The sequence below is a fragment of the Marmota flaviventris genome, chromosome X (genome assembly GCF_047511675.1).
Source record: "Marmota flaviventris isolate mMarFla1 chromosome X, mMarFla1.hap1, whole genome shotgun sequence".
Taxonomy (NCBI): domain Eukaryota; kingdom Metazoa; phylum Chordata; class Mammalia; order Rodentia; family Sciuridae; genus Marmota; species Marmota flaviventris.
The window spans coordinates 94,388,125-94,410,948 of NC_092518.1; the positions used below are offsets into that span (position 1 = coordinate 94,388,125).

At 34.2% G+C, this 22,824-nt stretch overlaps 1 protein-coding gene across 3 annotated transcripts in view; it reads right to left on the reverse strand.

The window, feature by feature from the left end:
* Ammecr1 (AMMECR nuclear protein 1) overlaps nt 1-22,824 on the reverse strand; it is a 143,821-nt gene that overhangs the window by 45,092 nt on the left and 75,905 nt on the right. For all 3 annotated transcript variants that reach the window (XM_071606683.1, XM_071606682.1, XM_027930768.3), the window contains one exon: nt 6,230-6,344. In XM_071606683.1, the coding sequence (XP_071462784.1) occupies nt 6,230-6,344 (115 nt within the window). The remainder of the gene's footprint in view (nt 1-6,229; nt 6,345-22,824) is intronic.

Consider the following 22,824-nt stretch of genomic DNA (forward strand, 5'->3'; position numbering starts at 1 on the left):
TATAAAGCACGTTCCCAGTGTTCCACAGCACTTGAACCAACATTTAGAATATCAAGATAAAGACTAAATTACCATGATAGTGATGTTTTACACAAAAATATCAAGGTCTCTGGGAAAATAGATGTGAAGTACATTTTCTAGATGTAAAAGGCCCATGTTTTTTAGTGAGGCGGGAATTTTAAATTATAAGAGAGCATGATATACCTCATAGCTGGGAAAATATAACCAAGGGAGGAAACAGAACGTATACAACTAGAAGTCATTTCACGTGCTGACTTTATGAGTCACGCTAACCATCTGTGTATGAATGGGAACTCTGTTTTCAGTGGTACATTAAAAGGAGCTAAAAAAAAAAAAAGTAAACCTTTTTGGGGGAGTGAGGGTGAATAGGAGAACATTAACTTCTAAAATATATGGGAGATAATGACGGTAGCCAATTTGTTCATCTCATCTGTTTACTCTCATAAAGGCTGTTATAAAAGCGTCCTATTATTTACTGCAACTAAATACGTCAGAAATGGAGCTGCAATTGCTCAAGAGGAGTTCTTTAGAGGTTGCTTTTAAAGTGAAATGCAGTTCTCTGAGTACCAGGAGTCTACAAGGCTCATACAAAATGATACATGCTTTGGTATTTTAGGGACAGAAGACTAGGGACTCAGAGATCTAGTTTTATACTGCAGGGACAGATTTTGGCACCACAGAAGAAACATACTGGCCAGTCCCACCTGAATGGGTCGAATCCATGTAAATGTCATATACTAAAAAGGAACCAACACACTGTCTTAGGACAACAATGTATTGCCCAGGTGATGGCTGTATAGACAAGTGAGATATCAACGGTGCAGGAAGCTAGATACAAGAAAAATGTCTTCAGGTTTGGGAAGATGTCATTAATATACTAAAACATGATCTAAACATTTACTTTAGGATACAGAAAATGTTTCTTCTTCATGCCTTTCTTTAAATGATCTTGTCTCTATAGCTTCAAAGTAAAAGATGCCTGATTACAATTTAGGAAATATTTTGACTTCTGTCAGCAAAGTGCTATATTAGCTCCCACAAAATCACTGGTATCATACTTGCTATACAAGTTCTTCTACAAACAAAAAGCTTATTCATTTATATCATCCTGAAAATGAGCAGCTATGAAATGACACACCTAGAATTACCCCTCAAGTCAAACTCTAGTAATGTCACTGGATTTATACCCTTTCAGATTTCTTAAAAGGAAACATGATGCCCAAACAGTTTAACTACACTAGTTCCAAGCTATTTGTCATTTTGGAGGGCTCCGACATACTCATGAGTTGTTTTTTTTTCTTTCTAAAGCTCCATGTCTGTCAATCATCCTGTCATTCAGAGTTAAGATAATGTCCACTGAAGAGCTCAGAACAATGGTGATTAGTTTTTGTGTTCAAACATAAGGCACACCATGTTGGATTTCTCCCTAGGGGAGCAATTCTTCTCATTTCAGAACCATTTTGGTCTTTTAGGTAGATATTGTAATCTATCAGTTAATGAATTCTTTCTCCAAATTATTTACTCTTCATACTTGTATACCTACCAGGTTACTAAATAGATCACTATGTGGGTGATGATCAGAAACTCTTGGAAGAGTTAGGCCACTGCTCCAATCTATCTATAATTTATAGCCTTCTATGGGTAATTTTGTTGTCTTTAAATAACTATTTAGACTCCTTGAGAGGCTATCTATAGACACTCATTTCAAATGTTATAATTATTACTTTGTGGAAATACAACATATGGACAATTCAATATTGACTTGGAATTAATTAGACTCACTTTTGAAACCATTTATCAAACATTTCTTACATTATAAAACAAGCACCCAAAACATATTGTAAAATCTTATTTTCCTACTAACTTCCATTATAAAACTAGAAACATGTTACCAAAGGAGAGTTCAAATAGATTTCTTTTAACCTTTGATGAAAAAGACAATAAGATGGTAGCCAGACCTGTGGCAGTCCATTTCTTTCCTGAACATCTGAAAATTAGTCGGCTTATCACCAATCACATCCCTTACCCTCATGAACACAAGGATGTCTCTCTTTCTTAGCAAAGTTATCTACCTCTATGCTTCGGGACTTCTAGACATTGCCCTTTTTTTTTGCTTTGATCTGTGTGCATTTTTGTCCCTTTAACGAGGGATTCCACCACTATAACACACTTCACCAATAGAAGTCAAATTTCAAACCAGAAAATCCCTATGTTAGAGGCTTCTGCTTATATAAAACATGTTCATTATCTAACTTTAACTTTAAAATTCTCTATTAAAAATTCTCTATCAAATTTTCAAAATAATCTTCTTATTTCCACCTGTAGTGTAAACATATATAGAACTTTGCATTTTGGGTTAAAATTAAATACTTATAGGGAATAGGATATTTTATCCTTAAAAGAAATGGTGTACTTATTTGACAGTATAGAATTCCCCAAAGTGAAGGTATACTTTCATAAATATAGACTGACTTTTCACAAAGGAAATTCACAATATAAATAATAAACTTACACATACAGATGAACAATAAACAAAGATTTCCCTGAATTTTCTTTTAAATTATAACTGAATATTAAATATGATCTCATAATCAAATATGCAGATTTACTGATACAAAAACACAGATGGAAAGAAATGCCACTGTCCCTTGGTATCTATGGGGGACTTTTTCTAGGACACTTCCTCCAAACCATTATCCTAGGATGCTAACGTCCCTTATATAAAGTGGCATAGTATTTGCATGTTACCAACATACATCCTCCCACTTTAAATCATCTCTAGATTATGTATAATACTTAGAACAATGTAAACAGCTATTATACTATATTGTCTCGGGAATAATGTCAAGGAAAAAAGTCTATTATTCAATACAGATGCAATTCCTTTTCAAAATATTTTCAATATGTAGTTGGTTGAATCCATGTATACAGAACCCACAGATATGGAGGTTCTGCCTGTATTTTGAAATATTAACCATAGTTATCACAGAATAGTATAATTGTGAATAACTGGCATCTCCTTATTTATATTCTTTGGATTTAAATTTTTTCTTCTTCAATAAATTAAAATTACTATCATGGACCATTGTTATATATGTATAAAATTTATTTTCCATGTTTTATTGTGGTAAAATATACATAATAGAAAACCAAATAATTCAGTGGCATGAACTATATTCACAGTGTTGTGCAAACATCATCATAATTTAATTCCAGAACTTTTTCATTACTCCAAATGGAAACCCTGTACTCATTAGTCACTTTCCATTCACCCCTCCCCCCAAACCCTGACAACCATGAATTGCTTTCTATTTCTATGGATTTGCCCATTCTGGAGATTTCGTATAAATGGAATCAGATAGTAGGTGGGCTTTTGCATGTGGCTTCTTTTAACATTATGTTTTCAAGGTTAATTAATGTTGTAGCAAGCATTAGTACTTCATTTATTTTTATAGTTGAGTAAGAAGATATACCATATCCTATTTATCCATTTATGTACTGATAAACATTTGGGTTGTTTCCAGGTTCTGCCTATCGTGAATAGTGCTGCTTTGAACATTTGTGTGCAAGTTTGTGTTTCAACACCTGTTTAAAGAACGTATTAAATATACAAGACCAAGCAGAAGCAATATAGAATCTTCTAGAAACTCAAGCTGGCATATAGTACCCAAAGAGGATATATTGAATATACAAGACTAAGAATATATTAAATATATAAGACCAAGCAGATTATATTAAATATATAAGACTATATATTAAATATACAAGAATATTAAATATATTAAATATACAAGATCAAGGAGAAGCAATATAGACTCTTCCAGAAACTCAAGCTGGCAGATGGTGTCCAAAGAGGATAAATAGACTCTGAAAGAGCACACAGTTCTTATTATTATGTGCTTTACTTCCTACCCTTTTAACAGAAAACATATCCATGTCATGAACATAAAAGCCCAATAACATCAAGGTTAATTTTAGATAATTCTTGGAATGGGCAAAAAAGATGATGGTGTACTCTGAGCTTATCTGTACCCATTTAATAGCCATTGGATTCTCCTGTTTTTCCTTCTCTTGAAATACAAGCATATATTCATACACTATACATTCAATATACATGCAAGAGCTTGTGCCTTAACTGTATTTCCAATTCAGTGGCTTCTAGTAAGTACAGAAGTGTATTTTAGCTTGGTCATCCCCTAGATCTTGGGCTTTTGCCTCTATGATCACTCCCCTACACACACTGCACCCTGCAATCTAGAAAGCAAAACTGAAACTCTGGCTACAGAAGAAAAAGTGGCAGTCTGAAAACTAAAAGCAGCCTCTAAACTGTCATATATATTAATAAAAGGAGGACATGATTTGGGACCATTTAAAAATAAAGTACTAGGACTGGGCACAATGGTGCACATCTGTAATCCCAGCAGCTTGGGAGCTGAGGCAGGAAGATCACGAGTTCGAAGATAGCCTCAGCAACTTAGCGTGGACCTAAGTAACTCATTGAGGCCCTGTTTAAATAAAAAAGGGCTGGGGATATGGCTCAGTGGTTAAGTGCCGTGAGTTAAATTCCTAGTCCCCAAAATTGAGAGGGAGAGTGAGAGGGGGGGAAGGAGAGAGAGGGAGAAAGAAGGAAAGGAAAGGAAGGAAAGGAATGGAGGGAGGGAGGAGAGGGAGGGAAGGAGGGAAGGAAGGAAGGAAGGAAGGAAGGGAGGGAGGGAGGGAGGGAGGGAGGGAGGGAGGGAGGGAGGCAGGAAGGACGGACAAACTGGGAAATATTTCCATAATATTGGTAAACTTCTCTTTAAGGAAAAACAAATAGGAACAACAAACTTAGAAACACAATAAAGTAGGAAATTTTTAATTATACAAAATTCTTTACACATGCCAACTCTGTTAGGATCAGCATTATTGGATTGTTTTATTCCTTCCTTTTCCAAATTTATTTCTTCCACAAAATACTAAGATGCTTTCATATTTTGATAATGTTTCACGAAACCCAGAAGGAACTCCCTTCATCCTATGCAGAAAAGTTTTTAAATAGGTCTGGGAAAACAACAATAATTTCTATAACAAAGGTTTTTTTTTCAAATGAATATCAAGAACTTTACAAATGTCTTATTCTGTACATGGAAAAAGTGAATCACAGTAAAATAAACTGCCCAAAGTCTCAGAAGAAATCAGAATAAAGCCAGAAATAAAACTCGAGTTCAATTAACTGTGAAGACAGTGATTTGGCCACAAGGCAAAATATTACAGTTGCCATGGGGGGCCAGTTCTTCTAAAACAGCATTAGAATTAAAACATGTTATATCATAATGATATAGTAATGCCATTTATGAGCAGCATGAGAGAAAATGCTGTGTCTATGGCTGAATTTCTATTGTTTAATTCTGATAGCACTTATTCCTTCTTACTTTTTATACACATTTTTTCTCTACTATACAACATAAGATGCTTTATAGTAAGGAAAAAATTGTACCACTTTTGTATATGTAGTATAGTGCCTGGAACACAGTAGGCATTCCATAATATGGGTATGTGTGTGCATGCAAAATTTCATAGACCTACACTCAATCATCTCCTCTTAACCACTAAAGCAAATTAGGGTGAGAATGTGTGAACTTAATAAGCCAACCCCACATACAAAAGAAGAATAAAAATATGATTGATACAGGGTTCTCTGATAATGCCAAAGCACAGAGATACTCTCAATATAAATTTGTTAGTGTGTTCAGTGTGTGAATTGAGGTAGCCAAGAATGATTTATATTATTTAATTCTAGTTAACCAGTGCTTTGTCATGATGAGCTGATTTCTCCAAGTGGTATCGTACCCTAAATAACTCTTGCTTTTTGCTTCTGAGATGTATCCTCTGACCACCTAATCACTTGGTAGCAGCTACAACAAAGTGCTTTGGAATAAAAATAGAAGGAGAAATAAATTCCATTCAGTCCTTCTTACTACTTATTAACAGCTTTTATGAGATGCTCTAGTGAGGTAGTAGGACAAAAATGAAAGCCAAATTCAGTTTATGGATTATAACAACACATGGCACTTTGCCTTTTAAAAATTCCATTATTCAAATCTCACTATTCAATGGCGAAATTTATTTATTCATAAGAATGGATCAAATGAGGTATTTTCTGGGACTAGCTTTTAACATTTATCAGGGGTTACTTTCACTTGTTCTTTTAAAAATTTCTTAATCTTACCTCCCAGTCCAAATAATCACAGACATCTTCAAAGTTAGTGAGCAGAGACACTGAGCAAAAAAGCCGTGGCAGCTCATCTCTTGTCATTGGGGGAAAACGGCTATCTTTAAGGGCACTGTTGAAAACAAAGCAAATATTAAAACAATCACTGAATAAGAAATTTCCTAATTTCAAATGCAATCATTTGAAAAAGGTAAGAGATTAAAAAGAATCCATGAAATGTCAAAGGTACCAATAATCTTTAAATATATTCAAAGCCCTCCCAAATTTTAGAAGTCATCCATTTTTTGCATTGACTAGATTGTTTGTCAGCCAATCCTGTGACCACGTTTGATTATAAAGAGTAGATGTACAATAAAATTTCCTGTACATCCATTTCTTGATGTCTCTTTGTGTTACTTGTATAATCTGAGAAAGTTCTATTTTTCTTTTGAGGGGAATAAAAACCAGACTAATGGAAACTTATTGGAAGACCTCTGGCTCTAGTGTTAATGGAAGTAAAAAAAAAAAAAAAAAAAAAAGGAAAAGTATACAAAAAGTAATATATCTCTGGCTATGTGTGTAATAATCATATTGTACACAATAAAATAGTTTATACTAGTTTGGCCAGATACCACAGAAGACTCACAATTCAAAAAAGATTTTAAAAATCATACAAGTTATAGACTAAATATACAAAATTTCATGTCCCTTGTAAATGATAACTCAAAATGACTCAAAAATTAAGAAACTACAGGAAATAAGGCTAATCTGGGAAATAAAATTACAATTAGGAGATCATTAATCCCATGCAATGAATTTCTGAGTATACAAACTCTGATTGGATCCATTAATCAAGTGCTAAATTATGGAAGGATCCCACTCTAAAGGACAAAAATTTTGTAAGGCCATACTTCTTCCTGCAATAGTGGAACAGACTGAAATATATATGTTTTATATAGTAGATAGGTTGGTAGGTAAGTAGGTAGATAGATAACACACTATTTATAAGAAACCATTTCCTGATCAAGAAAAACAAGCACACTCTGATTGTCCAAAATATCAATGACACTATGGGCATTCAAGTCATTCTTCTTCCAATGTCACATATAGCAGCCAGGCTTAGAAAGTGTTTTCACAGATTAATCCTTTGAGGCCCAAAACTTAGACCCTACCAACTGTTTGGTCATAACAAAGTTCCATAGCCTTTGAAAATAATTTAATTCCCCTTTCAGTGACTTTCTTATTACTAAATTTTCTTCTCTTTTCATTTTCATCCCTTCATTTGTATTCCGAAACTAATCCATTGTGTTTATATTTTCAATGCATTTTAGTGCTTGTTCTTTCTCTCTTGTTACACAAAAGAAAATGATTTTAGGAAGATATAGAGATATTATATATTTGTAAAGTATAAATGTTTCTCCTATTCAAGAAGCCAGGATTAACCAAGAAAATCAGGAAATTGTGATAACTCATATTCTAAAATCAGCACTTCAATATTTTATAATTTAACAACATAAATTTCCTGAGGTTTAGCTTCTTTTATTTTTCTACTGGCAAATAAAGTTTAAAAAAAAGACTTTTAAGCTCTCATTCAAAGTCAAGATAAAGACATGTGTATATAAGCATCTCCCCTATACACACATACTGGAGAGAAATTCTAATACATAATTCAGAAGAATATCATGCATAAAAAAGCCAATCACATTTTTTTATTTTCCTGTTAAAAAGAAAGGAAAAAAGCCTTGTACATTAGAATAATATGAAATGCAATTTTTTAGAGTTATGTGTTTTTATTTTGATAAATATACATAAATTAACATTTTAATCATTTTAAAATATACAGTTCCATAAAGATTAAGTGCATTCACACCATCATCACCATCCATCTCCAGAACCTTTTTGTTTTCCTCAATTGAAACTCTATTCATTAATTACTAACTCCTCCTGGGTGTGGTGGAACACTACTGTCATCCCAGCAATTCAGGAGGCTGAGACAGGAGGATCACAAGCTTAAGACCAGTGTCAGCAAATTAGTAAGACCCTGTCTCAAAATAAAAAATAAAAAGAACTGGGGATGTAGCTCAGTGATAGAGCAATGTTGGGTTTAATCCCTAGTACCAACAACTAACTAAACACTAATTCCCCGTTCCCTGCTTCCCTCAGTCCCTAGCATAAAACAATTTAAATACACTTTAGCTATACTGCTAAGTCACTAGTGCTTTGGGGGATTTTTTTGGGGGGTGGGTACTGGGGATGGAACTCATAGGCACTCAACCACTGAGCCACATCCCAGCCCTATTTAGTATTTTATTTAGAGACAGGATCTCCCTGAGCTGCTTAGTGCCTTCCTATGGCTGAGGCTGGCTTTGAACTTGCAATCCTCCCTTCTCAGCTTCCTGAGGTGCTGGGATTACAGGCATGTGCCACTGAGCGCAGCTGCCTATATATATATATATATATATTATATATATATATATATATATATATATATATATATATATATAGTCTTATTGAGATATAATTTACGTACCAGTAAATTTAATATATACAATTCAAAAATGTTTAGTGTATTCAGAGTTGTACAAGAATCACCACCTCTCAATATTAGAATATTTCATCTCCTCAAAAAGAAATCCCCTTTCCCATTAGCAACCACTGCTCATGCCCCAACCCACAGGTCCTGGGAAAGAATATACTTTCTATGCATTTGCCTATTCCAGACCTTTTGTATAAGTAGAATCCTATAGTAATTTTGCCTTGGCGTCTGGCTTCTTTCACTTAGCATAATGTTTCTGAAGTTTCACCCATGTTGTACCATGTATCATTATTTTATCCTTCGTGTTGCCTAATTATACTCCATTGCATGAATATATCATATATTGTTATCCATTCACAGATGGATAGCCATTTAGGCTGTTTCCATTTTTTGGCTATTATTGAATATGCTGTTGCAAATATTTGCACAGAGGTTTTAGTGAGGACGTATGTTTTCATTTCTCTTATATAAACACCTAGGAGTGGAATTACTGGTTATAAAGGTAATTAATTCTATCTTTAACTTTTTGAGGAACCAACAAATAGTTTCCCAAAATGGCTGCATGATGCAACATTTCCATCAGCAATGTATGAGCATTTCATTTTCTCTACATTCTCACCAAAGTTTAGTATTGACTGCCTTTTTTTATTATCATGCTAGGCCTCCTTAAATCTGGCTCTAGCTTTCTTATGAAAACTACATGTTCTAAAGTAGCCATACAGTTAATTTTTTAATCTCTTTGATGCAAATCCCATTTTGTTTACTATATCACTTAAGCAAACCAAGGAAAGTTTAATTTTAGCTTGGTGCAATTCAACCTATTTCTAATCAATAAAGATTTCAAATACCTAACATAACAGAATCAGGGTAGCAAGCTTTTCTCATGATATGGAACCTTGTTGCTCAATCATTCTAAGCTTCAAAAATAAGAATATTTAGAATAATGAGTAAGGGAGAAAATGATAACAGATAATGGGAGCAAATGACAACAATGCTTCACTACACTAAGATTCAACATAGTAACTTCAAAGCTCAAAAACAATAGAGAAACATTAGTCATAATAGTCTGATTTTAGAGAAAACATTCAAACAAGACTTGATTCTTGGGATTTTCATCCAACTCTAAGTAACTTTTCATTAAACTCACAAGCATAGAAAAATTCCAAAGGTAGGGAGCCCTACGTGTCTCTAAATGCAAATTCCTAGGGAACCGAACTAGCAATGAAAGCCTAGCAAGGATTTAAGGGATTATAAAATGACGAAAATGCAGCTGGAGACTGACCTCTGAGCTGCCAGGCTGGTGTGGATAGACGATAAACAAGAGGATTCAGCTTTCCTCAACCAAGCTCTTTTTTAGTATATAGAACACGTAATGTTAAAGCTGAACCATTAGGATATTGCAGTTCCGAGTTGGTAGTGACTTGATTGAGGTGACCCAGCTAAATTAATGATAGAAGTAGGGATACAATTCAGATTTTCTGATTCAAGTTCAAAATTCCTTCGAGTATCCATACTTTAGTTTTCACCTCTGGATGGATTCTTTTTTAAATTTTAAAATTAAATGCTTGCTTTAATTGGCAATTCTGATCTCATAACTACAGTGTTTTTGCCTGAAGATGATAAATAATAATTCAATGGCATTCATTAGTAGCCAATGGGTAAATAGAGCTTGACTTCCTGTCTGTTCAAAATCTGCATGATAAAAAGGGGTTTTCAAATATTAATATTGTCCATAAAAAGCATTTTATACCAAAGTAGTATCTGCCAATTTAAATTCTAGCAATCTAAGGAACTGTCAAGTGGATCTTTTAGTAAATTCATATGAAATTCTCTTTACTAGAATAGGAAGTCATTTCCTAAATGTTCAAATTTTACTAGGAAAAAATAAAACAAAACACTTATGTACAAAACTAGCTGCCTGCTCCATCAATGATAGATGGGTAAAGGTTTTAAACAACAATTTAGTTCACATACCAAATTCAAATATATTCAATTCAAATTGGCACCTTCCCAAGAATACACTTCACCTAATTGAGAAGCAGCAATAACATCTGTCAAAGTTAATGTCTAATGTTAAATAGCACTCTAATGAAAATGAACATTTTAAGAAAAGAAATTAAGAATTTAGCTATCAAAGAATCAAAGGGTTTGTGACAGTCCCTGGAAAATATGCTAAAAAGAAAAAAAAACACTAGTTGAAAGAGGCAAAACCTCAGCTATTACAAGGCTCATCATAAACAACATAGCATGCAACAGGAATGATTTAAGTGAATCTGTCTAGCCATTTATTCATTTGTTCATTCATTTTCTGAAACTTTGATGCCCTTAATCGGTTAACCAGTGGGAAGTTACCAAACTCAGAGGGACTTCATATTACATACAATCATTTTTTTTCAGGAAAAGGAAATAATTAAAACCAAATTTTTTTTAAAAATCACTGTTTATATAGGCAAAGTAAAGCAAATGAACCATGCATCAGTCTAAAAATAAAGTTTCTTCATGGGGGGTTTCAGTCATCAGGAAATCTCATAAACTGCCATTACCCATTAGAGCACATGGAACAGTAAAAACCCATGACATGTTTGAATCTTAGAAACTCAGAATATTAGAATCCCAAACCTACATCTGAAAAATTATAAATATGTTTTTGAGGGGGTTTATGGTTGCTGCTTTGTTGTTTTTGTTTTGTTTTATTTTTTTGGTAACAGGGATTGAACCCAAGGCATTTAACCACTGAGCCATATCCCCAGCCCTTATTTTTTTTTAAATTTTGAGACAGGGTTTCACTAAGTTGTTTAGGGCCTTGCTAAGTTGCTGTGGTTGGCCTTGAACTTGGAATTATCCTGCCTCAGCCTCCTGAGTCACTAGGAGTACAGGTGTGTGCCACCATGTCCAGCTACATAAGCCCTTTTACTCATTAAGAAGCAATATTGGCTTCTACAAATTCAAGAAATAAGGGGTACAAAACAAAATGCAAACAATTTGAATACTCACCAAACCTAAGGGTAGAGAGGAGCAACAAAAAACATAATTATATTTAGGGAAAAAGAATAGGAACCTTATTTTGGTGAGGACCGTGACTCCAAAGAAAAATTTCACTTGCGAGCCATATGTTCAGTGTTACTTAATTGGGAGATGTTTTTCCCTTTCCAGTTATAAATACAACCCACTTGCTGCTCAATGAAAATAATGTCTATTAATTTTAAGATATATGCATATTTAATGTGACATGATGAGTAATTCATGAAGAACAGAGGGAAGAACTAAGGGATAGGATGAAGTGAAGAGAAGAGAGAAAGGAAGAAAAGAAAAAAATGGACAAAGAAAAAAGATGGAGATGAAGACAAAAGGAAGAAGCAGGAAAAGTAAGTGGGAGGCAAAGAAAGTACAAAAAGAGAGGGACCCCTAGAAAGGGTGCAAATAGAGACAAGCACAAAGGGACAAAGAGAGAAAGCAAGGAAGGAATAATGGAAGGATAAGAGAGAGGGAGATAAAGAGCTATGGGTTCAGTACATTTTTCTATTATTTGCCTCCTGTGAGATTCACTTAGCCTTTAAGGGTGTTATCACCTACTGCCCTCTGATTAGCCTACAGTTCTTGAATTGTTCAAGTCTTCAATTCTTAAAAGCCTCTACTCTCTATGAGACAGCCTACACTGCCCATCAGGAGGAAAAATGCCTTCTGGGCTTCAAGCTGTGATGACCAGAGTGGTATCATCAGAATCTGCCTCCTAGGCCACAAGTTCTTCCCCTCTAAATTAAAGGAATTGGTTGTAAATTTGATTTAGTGGAGCAGAACTAAAACTGGAAAATATAAGATACATAAAGGGACAGATGGCTAAATGTGTATATGGCAAATATTTCTCATTTCCTTCCACATAATGCTTTCTCTGTGGAATTTCTAGATTTACTCTATTCTGTTTTTAGAAATGAACTACTAGAACCCATGTTTGCTTTAATTATTTTTCAGATGAAAATCCTTTAAAATATATTCTGCCAGAGTATAATGATCATATTTTTTTCTTCATGATTCAAGTTCATCTTTAAAACTCAATATGATTTTGAGTCATTCATTACTATATATGATAAGAACAGTACTGTCATGGTGTTGGAAAGGAAAAAAATGTGTGGGTTTGGAAAACAGATTATAGCATGGCCACTCACAATTTCCATCTGGGGAAATCTGAAAACGTGAGATTGTTTCTACCTTTAAAAAACTAACACAAAATAACCTGACATATACTTTCAAATTTTCCAGGCATCTTATCCTTGTGTTCCCTAAGTTAGAATACTATAAAACTTAAGGAACAACCTCTTAAACTGAATTGGAATTTAGAAACCTCATCTACAACCCTGAATGAGTATTATTTCCCTAATGGCCATTAAAAGCATGTCTCTCGTGTCTCTCAGGTATAACAACAGCTTCCTGTAACTTAATGTCAATAATAGCACCTAAAAATGAAAAATTAATCATTAATATATAAGCATTATTTCACAGTTCTATAGAACCTAGCAAAGCAGCATGATCAAGAGCTTGGGCTCTGAGGTCAAACATAATTTTATTTGGATCCTGGCTGTATTGCATAGTACTTATGCAACATTTAGGCAAGTATTAACTTATGCCAGCATCCATTTACTCATCTATAAAGTGGAGATAATAATAGTACCTAATTCATTGTGCTACTGTGACAAAAAAAAGAATAATAAGCTACAAAAGTCCACAGGAGAGAGTACATTCAGAAACTCCACAGAGAAAGCATTGTGTTTTTTTTGTTTGTTTGTTTGCTGCTGTTGTTGTTTGTTTGTTTACTTCATTACAAATTTTTTGAGCACCAACATGACATTTGAAAAGTTTTGGCTTTTGGAGCATTTCAGATTTTGGATTTTAGAACAGGTATGCCCAAGTCTATGCAAATATTCCAAAATCTGAAAATTTAAAAAAATTTTAACATTTGTAGTCCTAAGAAGCATTTCAGCTAAGGGATACTCAATATGTAGTAAAGAGAATACTAAATAATAAATGGACATGTATAAAACACTTATTAAAATCATATATAATGGGAATGCTGTGAGGAATGTTTATATGAGCTCCTATTTTAGAAAAATCTGTTTTACACATTCTGCTATTATCTTACTGGTAATTGCAGGTAAATTTTACATAAATGAAATGTATACATATTTGTTCCCAGAAACAAATCTATTTCATCACATAAGTTGTGCCTTCATAAAGAATTTCCATTATTTCTCAAGAACCCATTCGTATACTATTTTGAAACATTTTCTTAGGTTTTCTGAACTAGAGTTTTAAAATCTATAAGGCAGGGATTGGATTTTTACTTCTATGCAATGAATTTTTATCAAGAAATGAAGTTCCCTAAATTCTGTTCAATTTATCTTCAATGGGTTTAGATATATTATTATCTATCATCCTACATACACTAAACTCATTAGGAAAAAATTTAAATAAAAATATTTTAGAAACCCAAACAACAAACTCTGTAAGAGGCAGGCACACAGTAAGAGATGAGAGACTCCAAAGGCAGCAACTGCCTTCCTCAGCTAAACCAGTGGTCTCCAATCTACTTTGAGCATTCTTATAAGCAAAGAAAGTTGAGCACATATTCCCATTATGTATGTTTATGAAGTACAATCATTAGCTAATATATCAAAGCACAATATACTCAGAGGAAGCTTTGTTCTTAAAGTTAGCAGGTATAAAAATTAAATAATGTACTTGACACTTTCTTGTTTTGGGGCTGACATCTTTTCAGGTCTGATTAGATTATTTTTGTTTTTAATTTATAACTTCAGCCACTAACTTATAAGGTAGGAGAAATGTTACTTAGTTTCACCATTTTCTTACCCTTGCCTTGTGCTTCCATTATTAGAATGACCATCAACTCATTTTTCCTTTACAGGAAACTTCTTAAGCTACTTTCCCATTCAGCATAGGTTAATTTATCTAACTTTAGATAACCTATTAATAATGGTCATATGGTTTAAGATGATTTACACAAAGATACTACAAACTGAACATAATATTAAGAACTATGAATCTACTTAACCAAGCAAATATAAACTGAAATACACTGCAGTATGTTGAAAATGAGTGAATGAATGTTGTGCCACTCTCAAACCCCACCAATTGGTGGATCTCATGCCTTCCTCACAGTCCTTCATTTAGAGTATGTGATAGTGACCCTCACATGGACCAAATTAAAGTACCAGGGTCAATTCAAATGTTAAATATTAGTAGATTTTAAATAGTTTCTTATATTTTAGATAAAATTTTCCTAAATAGAATTTCTAATATTTTCTTTGTACCCTACAATAGCTTAGCAGAGTGCATCCCTCTTGGAAGCCTGCTAATCTAAAGCTCCTAATCAAGCTCTAGAAGACTTTTCCTAATATATTTGCACATAACATCGTGAGCAAAACCAATTTTAAATAACAAAAAGCCAGTATCTGTTGAGTACTTACTGTTAGCCAAGTGTTATACATGCATCATCTTATTTAGTCCTCAAATACACCCATTTTGCAGATGAGGATACTGAGATTCAGTGATCTTCAGTGAGAATAAGCAATTTAACAAAGGTCAAAAATAGTAAAAGAGCTGATGTTTGAACTCAGCACTGTCTGCCTATAAAGCTTAGTCTGCTTTCCCAGAATCACTTCCAGAATGTCAGGAAAACAACACAAATAATCGTTTTAAGGATCCCATGCTTCATGTTTTCTTTCATGGAGTTTAACTGAAAGAAAGCTTTAGGTACAAGTGTGAGCAGATTCTAAAACTGTCTATATAAATGGTATTTTTTTTTTTTTTTTTTTTTGTGTGTGTGTGTGTGTGTTTAAGTACCAGCTTGCTTTCATTCTCCTCTTCCTTGTACATTTTGATCTTGGTGATTCAGAGCTGCTGCCATTGAAAAACATCTGTTTTATCTAAATTTAATAAGCTCTATTAGTGGGATACTAAGCCTTCCTTTATTCTGAAGCCTTTCTACAATTTGAAATTTAATCTGTTGGAAATCGTAATACAGTTACCAAAGTACCAGAATTTGGACATATCTAGCCTGGTGGGTCTGTTTCTGATTTTTAACTTTGCTTTTCCAACCTGAATGAATAAGTTGTCTCAGGCTTGTCATAAAATCATGTAATTTTTTTCCTTCCCTCCTTTCATGAAAACCAAATGTATAAACAGAACTCTGTCACCAGCAAAACATATATTGTCACTCTAACTTATATGCCATGTTAAGGTGGTTGGCTCTTATCTACTAGTTTGTCTTTTCTAAAACTATTGCTAGTCTTAGATGGTATGGGTCTGCTGCAAGATAGTCTGCTTCTTATTGTGTGTATTGTCTGTATTTTTACAAATGTCACTGGTGTGGGGACTAAAGGTAACCAAGGGAAAGACTGAAGTCAAAATTCATGATGAGGTACAAAGTAAACTTACCAACTCTATCATATTGAGGGAGAGAAGGAACCCAACCCTCCCTGCTACTTTACTGCAATGGTTTTCAACTTTATTTTTGTTAATTCTTCCTCACTCCCAGTTCTAGATGTTGTCCTTCCTTTTTTTCTCTTTCTACCTTAATAAGGTAATGAAGAAGAAAAATAAAATGTCAAAAGAAAGACATGAATTACAAAGAGGCAATCACTAAGACAAAGGCATACAATGGCCTCCTGCCCTGCTATTCAGGATAATTCCAACAAGTCAGATGATGAGGCAGCTCCATGTGTTCACACTCTATCATTGAATCAAGATGACCCTTTCCCTTTTGTACAGTTTGTCATATTTCATTTCAGTCTTTGGGGAATGATGACAGAGAAAAGTACTTGATCCAGAATGTATTTTTTTTTCCCTAGGGATTTTAGGATAACTTTTACAGGCAGGAGGGGGATTGAAAGAAAAGTAGAGTGCCTCAGCCCCACAGCCTAGGTGCTTTACCAATTAATATCAATCAAAGTTTATTCAATCAGTTCCTTGATCCATGTACTTTTAAGTGGCATATCTCACTACAACATGTATAACCATGCATCTGTGTTTAAGGGCTCTGTAGTTTTAATTTATATTAGAATTTGTAGGTACTAAGTATTGAACACAGAGACATTCTCTACCACATAGTTACACAGCCAGTCCTTTCTTTACTTTTCACTATGAAATAGGGTCTTGTTAAATTTCCAAAGCTAGCCTTGTGATCATCCCACCTTAGCCTTCCATGTAACTGGTATTACAAATGTGTGCCACTGCACCTGGCTAAACCCTCTTGTAACTTGCCTCACATTCATTTAAAAGGAACTATTTAAATTTTTATCATATTTTATATTTGGGGCAAAGTATCTTTTAACCATTCATATCATCTTCATTTTACATAAATACTTCACAGAGTTTCCAAAGTACTTTCACATCTTTTATCTTAGCTGAACCATAAGATAGCCCCATAAAGTAAACAAATCTATCATACTAGACACCATGATATGTGTCCTCCAAGAACAAGGCCCCCTTCAGTCATGGGGTAAGTGCTTAGAGATCAACTGATCTGCACCATTCATTTGACATTTAACATGGTGTGTCCACAAAGTCACACAAGTACTTAATAACAGTTGGGACCACATGCTACATTTCCTTATTTCCCTAGTTCCCTCATCCACTGATTTTTCCATTACTCTTTCATAAATATCTTGACCAGATATCCTAATCCAATAACACTTTAGAGCGGATGTTCAAGAAGTAAAGAAGAAAATGATGCCTAGGGCACAAGGGAATTGCTAGAACAATAAAACAGCGAGCTACTCAGCATAACTCAACACTGTCAGGCACCTGGCAATTGTCAGTATGCTAAAGTCAAATAGAACCTAGAAACTGAGCAGATAAGGGTAGGGCAGAAGCAGACTACTAACACTGCCTGTGAGAAATTCAGTCTTAACATATGTCCCCCATTTTGCATTTCTCATCCACTCCTCTTTTTATCTCACATGTTTCCTACACACTTCTAATAGGAGGATCACTCTCCTTTTCTTTTCATTTTGCATATCCCTTTCTATTCTTACCCTATAGTTCATCCATTCTATCCCATCATTTCTCCTTAGCTGCTGAGTTACATAAATAATTATTCAATAGAAAAGTTACTTTTTTTTTGGTGCTGGGGACTGGACCCAGGCGCACTTCACCATTGAACTACATCTCTAGTCCTTTTAAAATTTTTCTTTAAATCTTTTTTTAATTTTTATTTTTTAGTTGTAGTTGGACACAATATCTTTATTTTATTTATTTATTTTATGTGGTGCTGAGGATCAATCCCAGCATCTTGCACATGCTAGGCAAGTGCTCCACCACTGAGCCACAACCCTAGCCTCCCCTTGACCATTTTTTAAAATTACTTTTTCAGGGTTAGGGCTATAGCTTAGTGGTAGAGCACTTGCCTAGCATGTGTGAGGCACTGGGTTCGATTCTCAGCACCACATAAAAAATAAATAAAGGCATGCTGTCTACCTACAACTATAAAAAAATATATTTTTCATTTTGAGAGACATCAAGTTGCTAGAGCTTTGCTGCAGCTGACCTGAAACATGCGATCCTCCTTCCTCAGCCTCCCAAGTTGCGGGGATTACAGGCATGTGGCACCAAAATTTACACATTTAAAAAATCAGGGTATTAAATTCTTTTTATAAAACTTCAACAACTAGAAAATCTGTCCCTACATAAACGACATGGTAGGTTCTGCTTTTATGTGTATAAATATGTCAAAATTATAAACTGGTCAGGGCAAGATAACCTTAGTGCTCATTTTCAAGTAAATAGCACGATGCCATGTGCAGAATCAGTGCAGGAGCGATATGTGGTTCTTGATGTACTGCTAAAGCTCTCAGACTTTAATCTATCCGACTTCCCAATCTCTCAACTTGGAACAAATTTTACTTTACTTCTTTTAACAAATATGTTTAAAATGAGCCTGAGAAACAGAAAAGGACACTTTAACTCTTCATCTCTTATTCACTCATGTCTTAAGAACCTAATTTTCCAAAGGCAAAGAAAAATTCTGTCTGTATAGTTTTCCACTCTGTTACCATTAAAAATTACTTAATTCTCTCAATGAAAAGGTTCTATTTCAAGTTTGTTCCATCAGACCAGAAAATGGGATAATAAACTATGTTGGAAAAGCTTCATGATATGCTGCTGAAATAATAGCTATTGCTGATTCTGTACTATGGTACATATTAGGAAAACAACAATAGATAGTGAAATCATTTGAGGATGGAAAAAATGCAATGAATAAAAGCCATGTGATTTATGGTCATGTTACAATAGCTCTATCTCTTACAGCAGAAAAAGTAAGAGACACTCCTGATGATTATTAATAGAAAGGATATCTATAGATATAACTGAATTATTTACTGAGTACCTGCTATGTGCCTACCACAAGTATATATCCAGGGACATAGGATGTTCAGTTTGAGTACTGCAGAACACCTTGAGCATGAAAGATTTTATACACTGTAATAACATAACTAATGTTCATACAAGCTACTCAAAGCACTTAATGACAAGTTCAGATCTTATAAACTAAGTTACTTTTCAAAGATTAATTCAAAACCAAAAAAGGGGCTGGGGTTGTAGCTCAGTGGTAGGGTGCTTGCCTTACATGCGTGAGGCACTGGATTTGATCCTCAGGACCACCTAAAAATAAAGATATTGCATTCATCTACAGCTAAAAAAATATTTAAAAAACACCAAAACAAAAAGGGTAAGATATCTAAGCTCACAAGGCTTTACTTCTTAATTTGTATGGATATTAGCCTTTCTGTAGGAAAATATCCTTATAAAAAACTAACTTTTGATTATTTATACTCATGTACATGTTGTATGTGTAACTCATTAGACCATAAGCCCAATGAATATAGTGACTGCTCATTTTTGCTCACTATTGTGTACCCAATGCCTAATATAAATCAATATTTAGTAAGTATATATTTAATAAGTATTTAATGAATGAAAGAACATGGGAACATAAGTTTCATATTTAATAAACATTTATTGTTAGTGTAATAAACATTTAGATGAACTTACCAGTTATACTTTATTAAATGGTCAATGTTCCCTTATATTCCTTTATTCTTATAGTCTTTGACTATCTTTCATTCATCAGCTTAAAAACTGTTCCACTAAAGTGTGTCTTCCTCTGTTTATATCTATTAAATGCTGTTCATTTAGAAGGCAATAACTGGTCTTTTTAGTCTTTAGCTAGATTACTGTGCATTCACAGTGCAGCAGTTTGGCAACATTTTTCTATCTAAAACTCATAGAATTAGACAATAAATAGATAATAGTCTTCCATGATAGAGTCACAGAGTTGCTTTGATCTCACAAGCCTTTCCCCTTAGGAAAACACTGATGCTTTGCATCCTGAAGCATCCCAGTGGCTTTTTATGTTTGTAGTGTTATTATTACTATTTTATTGTAGCTTAAAACATACAGGGGTCCATATTACCAGCCTATTTTTGTGCTTTTCTCACTTTCTTACAAAGGGAGAACTGGATGAATCATAAAACATCAAGGGCTGCAACAGAAAAAAAGAAGCATAAGTAACAGTCTTGCTAAATGAACATGGGCCTAAAGAAAATCAGACATTAGTTCACAAATAAAAAATCCTTTCAAAAGTCCCATGGCCACTTCCTGTTCTCTGTGGGATTGCAGGTTAGTAAGTATCCAAAGGGGAAAGGAGGCTTGTTGAAAATCAGGCCTCTGAAGCCATGAGAATTATCTAGTGGGAAGAGGCTGACTTTGATGAAGATAGGTGGGAGTGGTGCACATCTGGCGGGGCTGTCAGAATTTTTGTCAACTTACAACTTACCAGGCTGATTGGGGGGGGGGGGGGTTAAAGCATTAGTATGCACCAGCACACATTCTCTCAATCACATTAGACTTTAAAATTCCAAGGTCTGGTATGCCTTTTCTTAGAAGAAATTATATTGGTTTAGAACACTGCTCAGAGCTTGCTCCACAAATCTGAGAAACCAGGTTATAGCACCTCGTTTTCCTTTACCCTTGCCATGTCCTCTCAACCCCCTGCCCACCCCCCACATGTAACTAAAAACCACTTCTTAAACTTTGGTAAATAACATTAAGGAAATTGAATGAATAATTTCTGTGAACTTAACTTTCCTGGAAATAATTATCAGTGATGGAAAATAACCTTTTTGTAACAGAGTAAAACTTCACTAATTTGAGCTTCACTATTCCAAAATTTGGGAAAATTCAAACAGACCTAGACTAAAGGTTTCCTTAGCAAGTCTGGAAAAGAAGGATCTGTGAAACAAATCAACTTTGTAATTAAAGTTATAAGAGAAATATAGGACTTGCTTAAAGACAACAAATTACCTTCTTGAATTTAGAATTATCCATCCACAGGCACTATAACATCATAATTATAAATCTTTCATGTCTGTTAAGAAGCAAGTCTCTGGAGGACTTCTACCTGATAACACTGGGTTCATTTTGAGATATCTATGGTCACTAAACCATGCAAAACTATTTTTAAAGAAATATTTCATTAATTCCTTATTCATTATACTGAACGTCCTACAATTATTTTGAATATAACAGCTTTTATTTTCACTTTGGTGTCGTTAGCTAGTTGCCTACAGTGACAAAGACCTCTAAGTTTCAGTTTTATTGTAAGGTTACTAATAACTGCAACAGAAATACAGCTCAAGCCCCTTGACTAAGTTTGATTCCTTACTCCCTGTATCACTTAAGGAAGTTATAGTACCTTGGGATACATCAAGCCATAAAATAAGGGGAAAAGGTGAAAAAGGCTTATACCCCTGAAGTTACAAATCTATACACTCAAACAAAATGAAAAGCAAAAGCATCAAATAAAATCCTTCAGAAGTGTATAACTTACGTACTAAATACCTAGTCATTATGAAATAAATATAAAATCAAAGTCCAACCAAGTATCACCACTGTCCAAAGGAAGCAATCCTCACACATCCACACTGACTCTCATTTCACTAGCACAGGGCAGTCTTCCAGCTCTCTACAACCACTCCCTCTACAAGCATGGCTCACTGCCTCCAAGGCTTAGTTATTACCTTGCCATAAAGCAAGGTCTGGTCATTCTAATTATATTGTAGGCTCCTGGGTTTGCACAGGTTTCCCTTAAGCACAAGACACACCAAACTAGAACATCATGGGTGCTTTACTAATTTTGCTTGGTTTAAGATAATCCTCCTTTTCATATACAGAATTGTAAATCTGAGCAATAAAATAAAAAAATGGCTCCAAAATTTCTTGTTTCTATGGAAACCTTGAAAATACCAGAACCACCAAATGTGTTTACTTAAGAAAATTTGGGACAGTAAAATTGATAGGTATCCTTTTGAAGGCCTATACAGGAATACTGAACAAAATAATCATAGGCCAATATTCTGACAAAAATGAAATGCTAGCCAGTAAATTTATTTACGGAGGGGGAAATCTTCAAAATGGTGTTGGGGGCAACAAAGTCACAAAAAAGTCTCCTCTTTTTTAAAATGTCTCTTTTATGAACTGGGTTAACCATCTGTGTCACTTCTGTATGGTTAGTGTAAACAAAAAGGAAAAAGAGCCCACAATTCAAAAATAATCTACAATTGGACACCATAAGTATGTGACTCTTTAAATGAGAATTTTGCCTTTTAAATTATGCTTGCCTTGGACAAATATTTAAGGTAGTCAGCAAACACAGGCACAAACCAGCTGCTGGGCAGAATGAGGAAGTTCAGAGTTGTTCCAGTTAGGGAGTTAGGGAGTGTTTTTCTATGAAATATAAAAGTTATAATCCATACCCGGCATAAAACTATGCATTGACTATGAAATTTCTATATAAATATTAAGAAATAAATGGAGTCATAAAATGATTTGGATACTTGTCTAAGTTGTTTCTATACTCAATACTAAACCATTACAACATATTTTCATTAAAATAAGTATTTATAATTTGTTATTTGAAATGTTTATTTTTGATAATGTAAATACAGTGGCAATTACCATGTCATTTACACTACATTTCAGGGCTTATCTTCCCTTTAAAAAGTTC